General features: G+C 41.0%; 1 protein-coding gene across 2 annotated transcripts in view; it reads left to right on the top strand.

Moving 5' to 3' along the window:
- Positions 1-16,007, top strand: part of igsf3 (immunoglobulin superfamily, member 3) — an 89,201-nt gene that overhangs the window by 36,770 nt on the left and 36,424 nt on the right. For both annotated transcript variants that reach the window (XM_086220523.1, XM_086220524.1), the window contains exon 3: positions 14,829-15,248. In XM_086220523.1, coding sequence (XP_086076649.1) covers positions 14,829-15,248 — 420 coding nt within the window. The remainder of the gene's footprint in view (positions 1-14,828; positions 15,249-16,007) is intronic.

The following is a 16,007-nucleotide window of genomic DNA, read 5'->3' as shown; positions in this document are numbered from 1 at the left end:
AACTCCAGGTCAGCTGATGTATAACTCTACCACACCAAATTAAAGACAAGTACACTCCTGAGAATTGTCCAGCACTTAGTTTAAAGTAGGAGGATGCTAGCTAATGCACACTGGAAGTCCCCAAGTCTGAAAGGGAGACGGTGCCGAAGGCGTTTGAGAATGGCAAAGCTACTCTCCATGTGGGACTTGTGGTCCCAGGCTGAAAAGCGAGTGCTGGCTGCGAAATCAGAAATTGTGGTGATGGACAAGGAGCTGAAGGGAGAAGCAGTGATTGATTTAGACATCACAAGCATCTGCAATATCACAAGGAAAGAGCTTGGGCAGCTCAAGAAGTACCAAAGATTGAAGGAAGAGCTCCATCAAATGTGGAAGGTGTGAGATTGTTGGATATTTCTTATTGAAATAAAAAAGAATAGATTCTTGATCTCCAAGTCTATTTTAGTTGTGGTTCCCTAAAAGTGTTTGCTCTCTGCTAGTCTATCTGACCCAGTGGTTGGAAGACTTGAGTTATAGCCTGCTCCGAAATGCAATGTTAATGCAAGCGATGGCTTCCTTTGCAGGTTGCCCAGAAATATGTTATTGCCTTTGTCATGAATGGGCATTCAGGATGGAAGGATAGCAACATGGCTACTGCTACAAGCAGCCAGGTGCTTGTTTCTGTCTGGGTACAAGCAGAGCTATTTACCAGGTCTGTGATGGACAAAATGCCTAGTAAATGCAAGGCTTGAAGAGAACATACCACATGCAGAGGGTGTCATTATTCTGTAGACTTTTATAACACGATAAGTTCAAGCAAAAGAAGGTTTCCATGGGCACTTTAAAGGGGACACTTTCAAAACCTGCAGGAAATCGTAAAATTGCAATTCTTAGCCTTTTAAAAGCATGCATTTTGAAGTTGGTGACGTGTGAGAAAAAAAACATCTCGTGACTTTGTCATGAACATACTGGGGAAAAATAATGACAATAAGCAGCTCATCTCCTAAAACTGCATGCGATTCAGTGACCCAGTACGGCTGAGTCACGACTCTGGAGGAAATGTTTGGCCAAGTAAAAGAGGAGTACCTCAGTCATTTATACCACTCGGTGTGTGTCAGAGAGCAGCTGTCCCCTCAGGCCTGACTATCTGTGTTGGATGGAAATGTAAGAGGGGAGTCAGGCTTGATTTTGATCGGCCTCTCCTTCTGGCTTTAGGTATAATGAGCTCACTCCCTCTCACACACACTCAGGGGATTTTACTCCCTTTAATAGTTTTATGACCCAGTGATTGAAAAAAACAAAACAAAACAAAGGCTGATGTTTTTGTACAATCCATTTGTCCGAGAGGGCTCAATCAAATGTGGGGTTCTGTGTTTCTAAGAAAGTCTTAAAGAGGACAAGCGGGTGAAGGAAGACGGCTGAGAAAAAAGAGGAGAAAGTGATAATTGGGTGCTGACAAGCAACTTGTCAAATGAAAAAGAAACTTGCACGATAATGTGGTCGAGAAAGGGTGCATGAATGGGGGGGATGGGATTTCAGGGGTTGCATCGATGAAAGAACCCCCGATCCAGGAGAGAAATGGGACAGGGCCTGAAGAAGAATAACGGTGTGATGACACAGGAAATAATGCTTCAGAGACCCTTTTATGAAATGAAAAGACCTTTTCCCTTTCAGTCATTGTGACCTCTGTGTTACAGCGCAGGACACACACTCGCCTACTGAGAGTCAGGTTCCATTAGCAGGGGACCTCGCAGCTCCTAGCTGAAAATCTCATAACCGCATCTGTAAGATCTCTCATATCCCCTCGCCCCTTTCTTCTGCCCCCCCCCCTTCCTTTTCTATTTCATCTCCTCACATTTTTAGAAGATTGCATTTGGTGTGTTATGATAGGACTGTGGAAACCTCTTTAATCAGCCGGCATATGAGGCCTTCAGCTCACAGCGCTTCATTTACTAAGCAACATCATTTGTTTTCATTTGCATCAGTTTTACAAAAGCAGTTACGAGGGACAGACAATTGTTGTTGCTGTTTCGGTCATCTTGATAATTCATCGTTGCCTGTAGTTTGCACACACTGAGCTGAGAACAGAGAAGCTTGCAAGTTTTTTTTTTGTTTTTTTTTTAGGCCTTTTTGATTACATTTGGATGAAAATGTAGCCATAATGCTTCATGTAGTTTTTCTAACTTTAAGGGCCTTGTCACAGTGGGTGCTTCGTACTGCGCCCAAGCACGTTTGTCCCTCCAGATATAGCTTGTTTGACTAATATGATCGATCCAGACCGCTAATATTTGGAATCGCGGAATATGCGTATCCCAGGAGATTGAGGAAGATTCTCCAGATATATACCAAGCTAGGTTGTTTTTTTGGGGTTTGTTTTTTTTTTTTTCGCTGAATGCAAAGCTAAATAGAAATGAACAGGTTGGGTAGCAAACTTTGTATATCTTGCTACAAAGTGTGATTCCGCGCCCCTGCAAGGTCACTCCAGTACTGTCCCGCTCCTGTGGTAAAACATAATTTTGTCCGTCAAGCTTCCTGACTCAGATCAGACTCAGCTTTCTGATATCAGAGTGAGGAGAGGAGAGCCAGTCGTGCTTTGCCGTGGTTTAAGGCAGCCGAGCAAAGTATGAGGGTGCCTGAGGACCCAAGGACACATTAGTATGATTCTCTTTTTATGACAAGATGCAAAATCCATGTAATATTAGGTGTTGGTCATTGATTTTTTTTTTAAACTTTTAGGAACGGTAACCTTTTCTTTGGTTTTACTTTCCACCTGCTACAAAGGTGGAGAAATAAGGTTTTTAGTGGGTGTTGACATTTATCATCATTTTTTCAGAACAATTCAGAAGTTCTTTAGGTTTTTTTCTGTGTGTTTTAAGGTCTAACCGGGTATAAAAAAAAAAACATCTTAACTATTCGCACTGCCAGTCCATCTCAAGTGAGATTTCTGGTATGACTAACATTTACGGATGTAATTTATGACAACGCAGTGATTGTGCTAAAAAAAAAAAAAAAAAAATTCCATGGCTGTAAATGAGCTAAGAGAACTGAAGGGGAGTCAGAGTGAGCCAGAGAACTTCTTCCGTAGAAGATTTGTGAATTTTTGGTGGTCTCTAAAAATATTTAATCTTCTTTTTTTTTTTTTTTTTCTTCATGCATTTTCCATGCAAGAGTCAAAGTCAGGTCTCTGTGGAAAATTACTCCCCCCCCCCCCCCCCTTGTTTCTGTCAAACAGAAAGTGAAGAAGGTAACTAATGTATGTGTGGTTACACTCAGGATTATATAGGTGTACTTGCTCCTCACAGAAGGTTGGGTTTGTAAAATAACTACAATAAACAGCGTCTCGCTCTGTCTCCACGATTCCCCTGTGCTGACTGATGCACGGCAAGCAGCAGTGACTTTTCATTCCATGTCTCTTTCTTATTGTGTTTCTTACTAAAGGCAGAAGCTAAAGTAAATACTTTATAAGCGATTTGTCATTTTTGACCACAGAATAGGAAGCGCCCCCTGAAAGTCATTATACAGTTTGCACACCGACTCAAGGTTTATGTAATCAAGGCCAGTCGCACATTCTGCAGATAGTCATTATGTGGTTGTGAAAAGGTCCTGAATCCTGTTGATTTTGTCACATGGATGAATCTGATGTGTTAATGTAACATTTACTTGTTATACCCAAATGTGTTCTACAATGTGGAAATCATTAATGCCTCTGACCTGAGACCTTCGCTTTGTCAATGTCAAATATTTGACGTCTTTGCAAACAGAGCCTGTCACAAATAATTGCACACAGTATCGTTCTCATGCAGTCCAATGAATGATTTTGCCATTTTCCTACGCAGTACGACCTCGGAACTATCCAACTCTGTTAATTTAATTTGATTGAATTTAATATCCCAAAAAGATCTAACATCGCCCCTGAGATGAGTTTAAAAAAAACCCAAAACAGACAAAGGTACTAATGAGCTTACGGTTTCAGCCTTTTTCTTTTTTTTTTTTAAATAAAGGTTGTTTTGAAATCACTGGCATTTGTTTTGAATATTACAAACCAGATTTGCCACCACGTCATCACCCTGAACAACACCGACCTTATTAAAGAGAGAGATTTACTCTGGCCAAGCACATTCCTGTCATTAGAAATAAAAAAAAAAAATAACAGGGAAGCGCAGTCGTACAGCTGGGAAGTGGGAAAGTTCCATGGTCTGATGTGGGAGAAGACCGCAAACAACTGTCAAACTTGGAATGTCCCTCCAGGAACACGGGAGTTTTCAAGAGCTCCGAGGAACGAAATTGACTTCACTTGACCTCGCAGTACTTGTGGTGAAATATGAGGAATGAAATTGCTCTAAGTGGTGGTAAATTAGTGGAAACTACACAAACATGAGATTAAATTAAACGCTGATTAAGACTTGACAAGAACATTGCATTTTAGTCAAGCAGCTAATAAAGAAACAAAATCAGGCGCCCAAAAGCCCCGGCCTCAGTCAGTGAATCAGACTTTATTTTATGTAGCACTTTTCATACAAATAAAATGTAATTTTATTTATATGAATATGATTCAGTGCAGCTGCACGGTGGTGCAGTGGTCAGCACTGTGGCCTCACAGCAAGAAGGTTCCGGGTTCGAGTCCCGGCTCGGGCGCGGGATCTCTCTGTGTGGAGTTTGCATGTTCTCCCTGTTCCTGTGTGGGTTCTCTCTGGTACTCCAGCTTCCTCCCACAGTCCAAAGACATCAAGAGGGGACGAGGCTGATTGATACTCTAAATTGACTGTAGGTGTGACTGTGAGTGTGAATGGTTGTTCGTCTCTGTATGTTGGCCCTGTGATGGACTGGCAACCTGTCCAGGGTGAACCCCGCCTCTCGCCCGTTGATGCTGGGATAGACTCCAGCCCCCCCGCGAGCCTTACTAGTAAGGAATAAGCGGAAGATGATGCTGGATGGATGGATGATTCAGTGCATGTGTGTGTGTGTATATGCAAACATTAAAAGCATCTTCTTTGTTACTAACATGAGAGACCTCATTGAACGGGCAGACACAGAACAGAGACATCAAAGTTTTCATCGATTGAGATTAGACCAGAACAGTTTAAGATCAAATGCTCTGACTTCGTCCTGTGAAACTTGACTAAATAAAAGCAGGAAGAAGATTATTAAATTTGATAATATCTAACAAGGAGATTTGACTTTAGACGAAGACAAAATTACTCATTAACACTAGTCCCAAACGCAAGTAAATCTCCCTTTTGTTAATGAGCATTGCGCTCATTAGTGGACTGTTTAGTGATGTCGGGCGATATTCAATATTTTCCTTCTGTAATTTGGTCTTTGGCGTGTAGTTAGGTCTTGATTAACCGATCGGTAATGTTAACCTTCTCGTGAGCCACTTCTCTTTCCAAACTGTCAATACTGTTAAATCATCTGAAATAACCTCCTGATTGTAAGTGGGTTTGTTACTTGTCATTAATTTAACAGCAGAAACACATCAGAGTTGTCATTATCTGAACGTTTCCTACTGGTAATCTTTCCACATGAGAAGTGATCCATTCCCAGCTGCCTGAATGCACTGTAAGCTATGCACGGCTATGAGGCTACAATGGCACGAGAGCCTCATCTTTGATTTTCTGCTCATACATGTGATACTAATCCTAACATGCTTGCAGGACAATAATGTAAATGCTCCTATTTATCAGTAGCTGCTGTGTAGGCTGGCTTTCTGCCGGGGACACCGTGGCAACAGATTAATTCATAGGCAAATATGACATCCTTTAAAAAAAAAAAAAAAAACCTACTGTACATAATTACACATTATACAAAATTATTTCATTGGGTCAATGCGTTTCACATCTATTATGCTCGTATTACATAACACGGAAATATGTTAATGCTGAGAAACAGATGGAGTGGTGCTCTGTATCTAAGACTCAATACGTTGCCGTGCTCCTCTGATCATGTGCGTGTGTTGTATTATGGATGTAACCCCCGCTGAGGTTCCAGATCCCACACTGCAGCCTTCAACTCCTTTTTAAAAAAAAGAAAAACCTCCCTTTCCTCTCTGCTACACAGAGATCCCACTTGTCTCTTTTTGCGTGCTCCTTCCTCTGCCCTTTTATCTCGTTATTTACTCCACATCTGTCCTTGCTGGCTCTTGGGATGGTTTGCAGACCTCAGTTTGTCAGAGTTTGCTTTACTTGTTGCTCACAATGCTTTGTTTGAAGACCTGCTTGATTTCCCCGTCTCCTGGGGAAGTGTTTGCAGTGTGTTGTTCCACAGATTGGTGTATGTGTGCGTGTGTGTATGTGGGGTGTGTGTATGTGTGTGTGTGTGTGTGTGTGCATGAATGTAAGTTATTGAAGTCAGAGTGACAAGTACACTCCCTATTTATAGGATACAAACAGGATAATAATAATCTATCTGAAGCCATTTTCCATTTCCTGTATAGAAGTCAGGCTGTGTTGTGTTGGATGCATCAAGCAAAGTGGCACTACCTCTTTGTACTTCCTCTTTCATGTCATTCCTCTTCCTCCTTTTTTACCCTCATTTCTTCTGTCTCCTAATGTCCCAGTTAAACCTCTTCATCCCTCATTCTAACTCATCAACAGCTCTCAAAGAGAAGAACAAAGAAGTGGAGGATTTGAATGGGCAGGGTAATGGATAACAAGTATGAGAGAGACATGTGTGGGCACAGTTTCTGTATTTATCTCTATTTCTATTACTTCCTGACCCAATACGCCTGCATGTGTTGCAGGCATCCTGGGTCAGTAAGTGACGTCTGCTCAGTGAGTCCGGACTCTTATGAAGTAGTGCTGAAGATCGCCCACTCACTGTTTTTCCTCTAAGCTGCGCTCTCAATTTCACAGAGTAATTAACAATAATTACCGCACTGGCATTGCCAAATGGCCATTTGCTTTACAGCAACACACACACAGACACTTGAGGCCATTATAACCCATAAACGGTGACCACTTCAGCTGGGGCTGAACATCTGTAATCCCAGACAGTTGTGTTGTGAATATCATAACAGGGTTTATTCAGTCATGAAAACTTGGAAAAGAAGTGGTATTCTGAAATCATTTCCTGGCCTGGAGACATTTTGAAAGAGTAAGTAAAGACAAAGTGTGGAAAAGTAATGGACATTTTCTTCACAAATAATATATTTGAGTATATATGGTTCAGTAAATGTTGGCTAAGAATAGTCTGTGTTGCTTCAAGTCCATTAGCTACTAATAATAAATGTTAATTTTGGTTGAAACCACATAGCTCGTCATTTATTGTATTGAAAAATACTGAGGTGAGATTTATTATTTTTCATTGTGTATACAGAGGATGTATGAAACTACACTTATTTAGGTGTCAGCTTTGACTTTTAGCTCACATGTGTTTGAGTGGCATATGTTAACTATGAAAAAGATTTTTTAAAGAAATTAAAGTAAAACAACATAACCTACAAGTTACAGACTTGAATGTTTATTGCCATTATTATCGTATGAATAAGACTAGTCAAATAATGATTAATAGTGACAGTAAGCTTTATTTATATAGCTTCTTGGACTCAAAGTACTTTACAACAGAGACGGAACAAAATGTTAACATTAAAATCATGTTACAAGACAGTTTTGAAAAGAGAACAAAACCAGAACGCACATTATTACATGGAAAATAAGATGGCAGTAAAATTATTAAAAAGATAGAAAAGAAGTAAAACAGATACAATTACAGAGCGTGTTTAAAATATGCAGCAGAGAGCAAATGTTGTTTTTTTTCTCTCCAGTGTATTTATTTTTTTGTTTAGGGGTTGGCGTACTTGTTAGCTTATCTTAGCTTAGCTTGATAGCTAGCAAGCTAGCAATTCAGCTAACTATCTCATAGAGGTGAGTCAGAGTACACACTGTATGCACATTGTCTTTTCATTACCAGCATATTCCCTTGCCAAGCAAGGTCTGCCTTGTTGAGAGTAGAATATTCTTAGACTTTAGAAGTTTGAAGCCCCCCCAAAAAAAGAAAATGTTTAGTTAGTTTAGCAAGTCAGTAGCTCTCACAGGAGTTTCTTAAGGAACATCTCCCTCTGCTGCTTATAGACATAAATATATTATATAGCAGACAAAGACAGGCAAAAAGTATTACAATTTCAAAGTAATAAACTTTAAAATATTATTTTAATGTTAAGCAAAACAAAATCAAACGCTCTTTACATCGCCTTTACCTTCATGCACAATATATATAACACAAACCTGGTTTGAGTTCCTGTTGTTTCCATTTCCTCCGAGGAACCTTTTCTCCCGCCACAACTTAAAAAGACTTTTTCACACAGTGCAAAGAGATGTTAAATTTTTTTGATGCATGCAAAATGTACAGATCACACTTTTTCTCTCATCTTAACAAAATCTCCTCCTCACTGTTTTTTTTTTTTTTTGTGTGTGTCCTCGTGTCCCCCGCATTTCTATCCCTGTGTGACTGGACTTAAAAGGCCAGCTTGAGGGATGACAACCATCGCTCACTTCAGAGCACCGACAGAGTAGGAAAGATCGGGTACGCAGAGAGATGAAAGTAAAAATTGTAGATGAGGTAGAGCAGCAGGAAAGTAGTTTTAAAGCTTTATAAGGGATTGACAGTATCTGTGTCAGTCAAAAAGGTAGAAATATACAGATCATAATTCTCTTCACATTCACACATGAGAACATGCATAAAGATTATCCGATTCATTGGTTAAAAAAAAGGTTTAATCATGAGTACTTGGAAACTCCTGCAGATTTGAGAGTATTATATAAATGAGGAATCAAATTAATTTTGAACATTTGGGTATAAATGTTGGCTTTATGGCTTAGTTACTCAAAACACAAACAGTTTTATGATGAAACAGCCTAATGTTTTAAAACGCGTTAAAATACAATCAAAGTAAGGCATTCTGAAAATATCAGGCATCTCCTTAAGTACTGTTTGTGTGTACTCTTATAGTTATGACATTGCAGGGACGTCTGCCTGTTTCCTACGTTGTGGGGACTGACCTGTTATTCGGGACAAAAAGTTGGTCTCTGTGAAGCTATTTTTAAACAGTGATGATGCCGTTTTCTTTTGAATCAGGCGAATTGCAGTTATGGTCAAGGTAAGACGATACAGTGTTCAAGTGACAAGATTGTGTGTTTGTGGCCGAGAATGCCCTCTCATTCTGTTCTTAATCCTCTCCCAGATTGAGGTCAGTGGGGCTATTGGAAGATCTCAGTGTGTTTACAACCTCAGCCTGACTCTTAGAAATGCTGAGATTGGGTGGCGCTTTCTGATTGGTTCTTTCTCCTGGACATATCCGTGCGTAGGGATCCGATTGGCCCAGATGTCTTGAGCTGAAGTCAAAGTATTAAATATCTTTATAGGAAGGGTACTAAGGGATATTTTCAGTTTGGGTCTCAAGAGGGGACAGGAGTTTGGGTTGAATGATGTTGGGGGGGGGGACAGTTTTTATAGTAACTCCTTGCATTTCTCAGAGGCCTATTGCATTATGTGGGAGGGTTGCTATGGTAACGACAGGTTGTAGCGTAGGTGTGTTGTTGTGGTAACAGTATGTCTATGCCACTCACTCTGTTGTCTGAAGAGTCAAAGTGAGAGGACTCTTGTCTCACAATCTTGATCACAATAATCAGTGTCTGAACTGGTGCACATCACAAGAGTTTGATTCTTTCCAAACTTCACTGACTTCTTAATTACTTCAAGTTATTAATTTGGAAAACACAACTTCATGAAACAAACAGAACATTCCATCATGATATGGTTCCACTGAAAGTAACGGAATGATTATACTGAAGAATTAGCGCACAACAGTAGGAACATTAGTAGAGCCAGATCGCTCGGACTAAAACTGTTATAAATAAAGCGTTTTAATATAAACACATGAACAGGCCGACTTAAATTCCCATATTGGTCATTTGACCATACAACCAACAAACAAATATATCAGCAGAAACCTTTTATTGGACCCATGACTAACATTCCAGCAAAACTGTTTATCAAGCAGTCCAGATAATTGAGAACTGCTTTAGGAGACATTTTTGTTCCTGGTCGGTATTCTCAAGTCCTCTGCCGGAGTTCTTGTCTGGACCTCGTTAGGGTGCTGCAGGCTTTGACCCACCTTATTGCTCCCTTTTCTGTCCTGACACTTGTATTTTATCTTTATTTCTTTCTTTGAGTGTCATGTTCCACTCCAGTGACTACATGGCCTCTCTTCTCTTCTTCTTGCCAATCTTTTTCTCTGATCTGCCTTCCTGTCTGCTGTTGATTGATTTTGTGTGTGTGTGTGTGGGGGGGGGGGGGGGGGGTAATCAATCAAACACATGCTTGCTTACTTCATGTGTATTATATGTCTAATATGTACACTACCAGTCAAAAGTTTGACACATTCTCATTCCATGTTTCTTCTTTATTTTGCACACTTTCCTCATTGTAGATACATACTGAAGACATCAAATATATGAAGCAAGATGTATGGAATCATGTAGCAAAGAAATAATTGTTAAATAGCCATTAATATGTTTTATATTTTAGATTCCTCAAAGTAGCCACCCTTTGCTTTGTTGACAGCGCTGCAGACCTTTGGCTTTCTCTCAATGAGCGTCATGATGTCATCACCTGAAGTGGTTCTCACCTCACAGGTTTGCCTTCTTAGGGGTCATTTGTCGAATTTCTTCCCCTCTTAATGAAGTTGGTGTCAAGAGTTGCATTGTGCAGAAGTCAGGTTGGTACACAGCTGACAGCCCTATTTGACAACTGTTAGAATTCATATTATGGCAAGAACCAACCAGCTAAGTAAAGAGAAATGACAGTCGATCATTACTTTAAGAACTGAAGGTCAGTCAGTCTGGAAAATTGCAAAAACTTTGAATGTGTCCCCAAGTGCAGTCGCTAAAACCATCAATCGCAACAGTGGAACTGGCACACATGAGGACCGCCTCGAGAAAAGAAGACCAGGAGTCACCTCTGCTGAGTTCATCCGAGTCCCCAGTCTCAGACATCACAAGTTAACAGCACCTCAGATTAGAGCCCAGATAAATGCCACACAGAATCCTAGTGGCGGACACATCTCTACATCAACTGTTCAGAGGAGACTGGGCCAACCAGGCCTTCATGGTCAAATGCCTGCGTTGAAACCACTACTAAGGAAAAGCAATAAGCAGAAGAGATTTGTTTGGGCAAAGAAACACAAGGAATGAACATCAGACCAGTGGTAATCTGGGCTTTGGTCTGATGAGTCCAAATTTGAGATCTTTGGTTCCCCTGCTGTGTCTTTGTGCGATGCAGAAAAGGTGAACGGATGGTCTCTACATGCATGGTTCCCACTGTGAAGCATAGAGGAGGAGATGTGATGGTGTGGGGTTGCTTTGCTGTTGGGGATTTATTCAAAACTGAAGGCACACTGAACCAGCATGGCCACACCACAGCATCCTGCAGCCACACGCTGTCCCATCCAGTTTTTTCAACAGGACGATGACCTGGCCTCCACAGTCACCTGACCTAAACCCAATCGAGACATTTTAGGATGAGATGGACCACAGAGTGAAGGCAAAAGGGCCAACAGGTGCTCAGCTTGTCTGGGAACTCCTTCAAGACTGCTGGGAAACCATTTCAGGTGAAGTCCTCTGGAAGCTCATCGAGAGGACGCCAAGAATGTGCAAAGCAAAGGGTGGCTATTTTGAAGAATCTAAATTATAAAACATATTTGAGTTATTTAACACTTTTTGTTTACTACATAACTCCATATGTGTTCATTCATTGTTTTGATTCCTCCAATGAGAATCTACAATGTAAATAGTTACGAAAATAAAGAAAAACCATTAAATGAGAAGGTGCATCCAAACTCTCGACTGGTTGTGTATTTGCATACATCAAAATAGCGGATTAGCTCATTGATGCCTGCTTACTTCATATTTAACATTGCTGGTGTTGTGCTGGGCTGCCTGATATCAAATCTGTTTTTTATGTCACTCTGTGTTTTGTTTTTAGTTTAAACGTGTTCTAAGATACAGCACACAATACAATAAGCGATGAGTAAATAGTGAAATTTTTGAATAACAACTACTAACAAACCAAACTACTATTGGAAATTCATTTATCCATTCCTTTCTCCTCCTCCTCCATAATCTAAACCCAAAAAATGGAAATGTGGTCCCAATATTTTCTTCCTCTTGAAAATTGTAAATCATGTTTATATTGCACAAATAGAATCAAAATTGCACAGAAAAATCATATCACGTGTAGGGTTATTAATATTAACATGATATCCTACAGTGTTCCTGTCGGGATCCAGCTGCTCTTTTCAGGCAAGCTCTGCCCAGTGTCTGTGCTAACCAGGCGACATTAGATTAAATTACATTTTTTTAATGCACTGAAAATAAAAACCCTAAATGCTGAGTGTTCATCCGTCTGTCAGCTGAAAGCTCAGGCCTCTGTCTTTCATGTCATCTTGTGCGCTGACAAATCACAGCGGTGCCAGCATAGCTCTGCTGTTTTCGTCTTCACACTGTCGGCCCGAGGTCTTGTGCTGAGTCGCTGTCGAACTTCATATCGGCAAACTAAAAATAGGACATAATTTAAATTACTACTGGTGTATTCAGACAGAAGATTTTTTGTATGTTCTTAGAGTTGTTTTTGTATGAGCTTTGCGCAACTATTTCGTAAATTTTCTTTGCCTAAATTATTTTTTGCCCACAACACTTTTGAGTCAGAAACCTCCAGTAACAATTGTACTTGAATACATGTATCAGTTTCTATATTTTGAAAGTTTTACTGACAAGTTTAATGACTCTGTTACATGATATTCCCAACAGCGAAATTGTATCTTTTCATTTTGTATATCTTGCGGCATATAGTGAGTAGAGGGATCCCAAGGGAAAGGCATCATACTCTGGCATACCTCCAAAATAAAAGTATAAGTAATTTCATCATTGTCTAGGTTGGAGTGTATTTCCATACCAAATATCAAGACTTTACACCTATCAGTTGTTTCTCCTTAACAAACTTAACATAGTCATTAATGGGTTAATTGGCTTAGAACATGAATGAATGCTTGACTCGTCATAGAAGGTGACTTGAGGAGAAGAGCAGACCTCAAACATGCTGATTTATAGTCCCCACAATGAGAATCCCTTAAGAGCCTGCATAGCCAAACATCTTGACAAAGCACTTGACTAGCATTAACCCACACAAAGCACTTCCATTTTCTGCTTTCTAAGAAGTTGCCACACAGCAGTGCGAGAAAGCTTTTCTCTGCATTAATTCATTTTTTCCCCCCCATCCTATCTTAAATGGTTGACTGCGATCCATTGTGAGTGCTGAACATCAATATTGTTGTGTATTCCCTGCTTTCTCGGCCATTGTCTGCACGCATGTGCATTTCTATTGATGTGCCTGATGGATGCCTGTAGCCTCAGTGAAATCACCCTTTTCATAAACACCACCCTGTTGCAAACAAAGTAATGCTGAAAATACTTTTTATATACTTCTTTTTATTATGACATTATTGCACCATCCGTAAAAAAAAACTCCTGTTGCTCCTTTTAAACGCTACACATGTTTATTTCTGAAGGCAGTGCTTCCTGCCTGCTCTCTGAATTTATCACATCATGTAAAACTTTGATGCCTCTGTTCTTTCCTTGCACTTCTCTGTCCCTCACTCTCATCTCCTCTGCTCTCGACCATCTGGCTCCAAGTCCTCCGTTCTCACCCGTATAGATGGGGCTGATTGTTTATTACGGCAGTTTAACTTGCTGTTTGTATATTTAGTACGTGTGATCGAGAAATGTCTGAGAAGTTCAGCGAGAGGGAGTGCAGCCCTGAGATGCCAACAATGAGCTGTTGTGTTAGTTACAACAAACCACATGTCATCTAATCGAGTGGCGGGATCTGGCTGAGTGAGGCAGAGAAAGTTCCATTAACGCACAGTAACATGCGAAAGTCATGTATGAAATATAGATGGCGGTTACCTCAGGGAGAAAAATTGTGTAGTTGCATTAACAACTCTTCCTCATACTAAATCAGAACCTGAGGCGCTTACAGTAGTTTGCCTGTTTATTTCCATAACTGGAGGCATAAACCAAACCGGTCTGCATTATTGAAGCTAGTCCTTCACATTTAAGAGCTAAAGTATACACACTATTTGAGATATTTTTATGGACAAGGAGCATAAGTCACTTTCCCAAAATGAAATATTCTAACATCCCCTCCTACATAACCTCTGCAACACTTATTGTGTCTTTTAAGTCTAACCGAAACACCATTCCAAGAGTGTCTAACTGCTGTTGTGACTTATTTCTGAGTGAATAATGTCAGAAAGGCGGGATGCAACAAAGACTCTCTTGTGCTCCATGTAGCTGCTGAAGCCATCCTCTGTAGAATGACTTGTGCATAATCTGGAGCTTCAACCACTCACACTTTCCCCACAGTCACGCTAATAGACCCATAAATATGATGTTTGGGGGGAAAAGAAAGCTCATAGGCATGTATCCAAATTGAAGATTGACAGTTGAATGTCATGATTTTTTTTGGTGGACATAAGTTGTTACACACTTACATGAATGCACTGCGTCCTTTGGTCAGGGGGGAGGGGAACTGGGGGGGAATACCATGATACTCCCATACAATATGTCCTCCTTGTGAAACTCCAGTGAAAAGATGCAGCCAATGATTTCACATATGACGCAGGAATCATGTCCTTGTATCATGTCTTCTCTTCTAATCTCTTAGCAGCTGAGTAGGTGGAGTAATGGCCATTGCAGCTTGGTTGGATGAATTTGCATAATCTAGGAGAAAAACAGGGGAAAGAAAAAAAAATGGTGGTTGAAAAAAAGTTCTAATTTTGTGTTTTCTTCTTCTTTCAGTTATCGTTGACTCACTGACAGTAACGGCTCCAGCCCAGACTCTGTCCAAAGTGGAGGGTGACACACTGCAACTTGCCTGCGAGGTGTCTCGCACCACAATACAACACACTCACCTGTCAGTCGGTTGGTACCTGCGGGCCCCAGAGGATGCAGCCGCCCCACCTCAAGAGCTGGTCACCCTATCGAGGGACTTTGTTCTTCGCTCCGGAGGGCCGTATCGTCAGAGGATGGCAGCGGGGGACCTGAGGCTGGACAAAACCAGCGCTACATCCTATAGGTTGACCATTCACAAGCTGCAGCCGGTGGACCAAGGCCTGCTCTACTGCCAAGCTGCAGAGTGGATACAGGATCCGGACGGCAGCTGGTTTGCCATGACTCGCAAACAGAGTGACAAGACTCAGCTTCGCATTCAGCCCACTGGTGAGTGACAGGGGAAAGGATTTTGTCAGAAAAAAGAGGGGGTGAGGCGAGGGATGGTGGGTATATTCTTAAGTCTCCCCTGTCCTTTAGACAGGCGCACTGACACAAACGTGTGGGCCGGCTTCTTCTGATTGCTGATCACTATCTCACACTAAGCTCATTAGCTGACTAAAAAGGGCTTAATTCAACCTCCACAGATTCCCCACTTTTGTATTTATGTCTGCTTGATGGGTAACATTACAAGCACATCCAAGAATCTTGTAACTACGGTACCTCTAAACACCACAAGAAACCAAAGGTTGCCATATATTCCATCACCCCAGGCTGATGTGACACATATTTCGCCAACAATTATAGCCGTCTAGTTTGTGCTGGAGAGCAGGTGAGTGGGAGACGCACGCTGCATTTGGCAACTCTGATCGTCTAATTGTCTGATTGTCTAATGGAAGGGCAGTGAGATGTGGGGTCAAGTAACAAGGGGTGCTTGATGGGAGTGTGTGGGAGAAACAAAAGATTGTGTTGGGGTGGATATGCGTCATGATAAGGATCTAATAAGCTGTCAACCTCCAGACTTGATGGATCAGAGAGAAAGACAGCTTTATGACTCTTCCCATGTACTTCGTCCACCCTATCAGACGCACTGGTTTGTATTCCACATACACTTCCAAAAAAACAGTCTCGGACACGTGTGATAAACGATGACATTAGCTCAGCAGGACGCAGCGCGGAGGGTCTTGTGTCAGTACATCACTTTGAATT

The sequence above is a fragment of the Aulostomus chinensis genome, chromosome 12 (assembly GCF_037954235.1).
Source record: "Aulostomus chinensis isolate RoL2024-O1b breed Wild chromosome 12, RoL_Achi_v1.0, whole genome shotgun sequence".
Lineage (NCBI taxonomy): Eukaryota > Metazoa > Chordata > Actinopteri > Syngnathiformes > Aulostomidae > Aulostomus > Aulostomus chinensis.
This window is presented reverse-complemented; position numbering and strand designations above follow the sequence as displayed.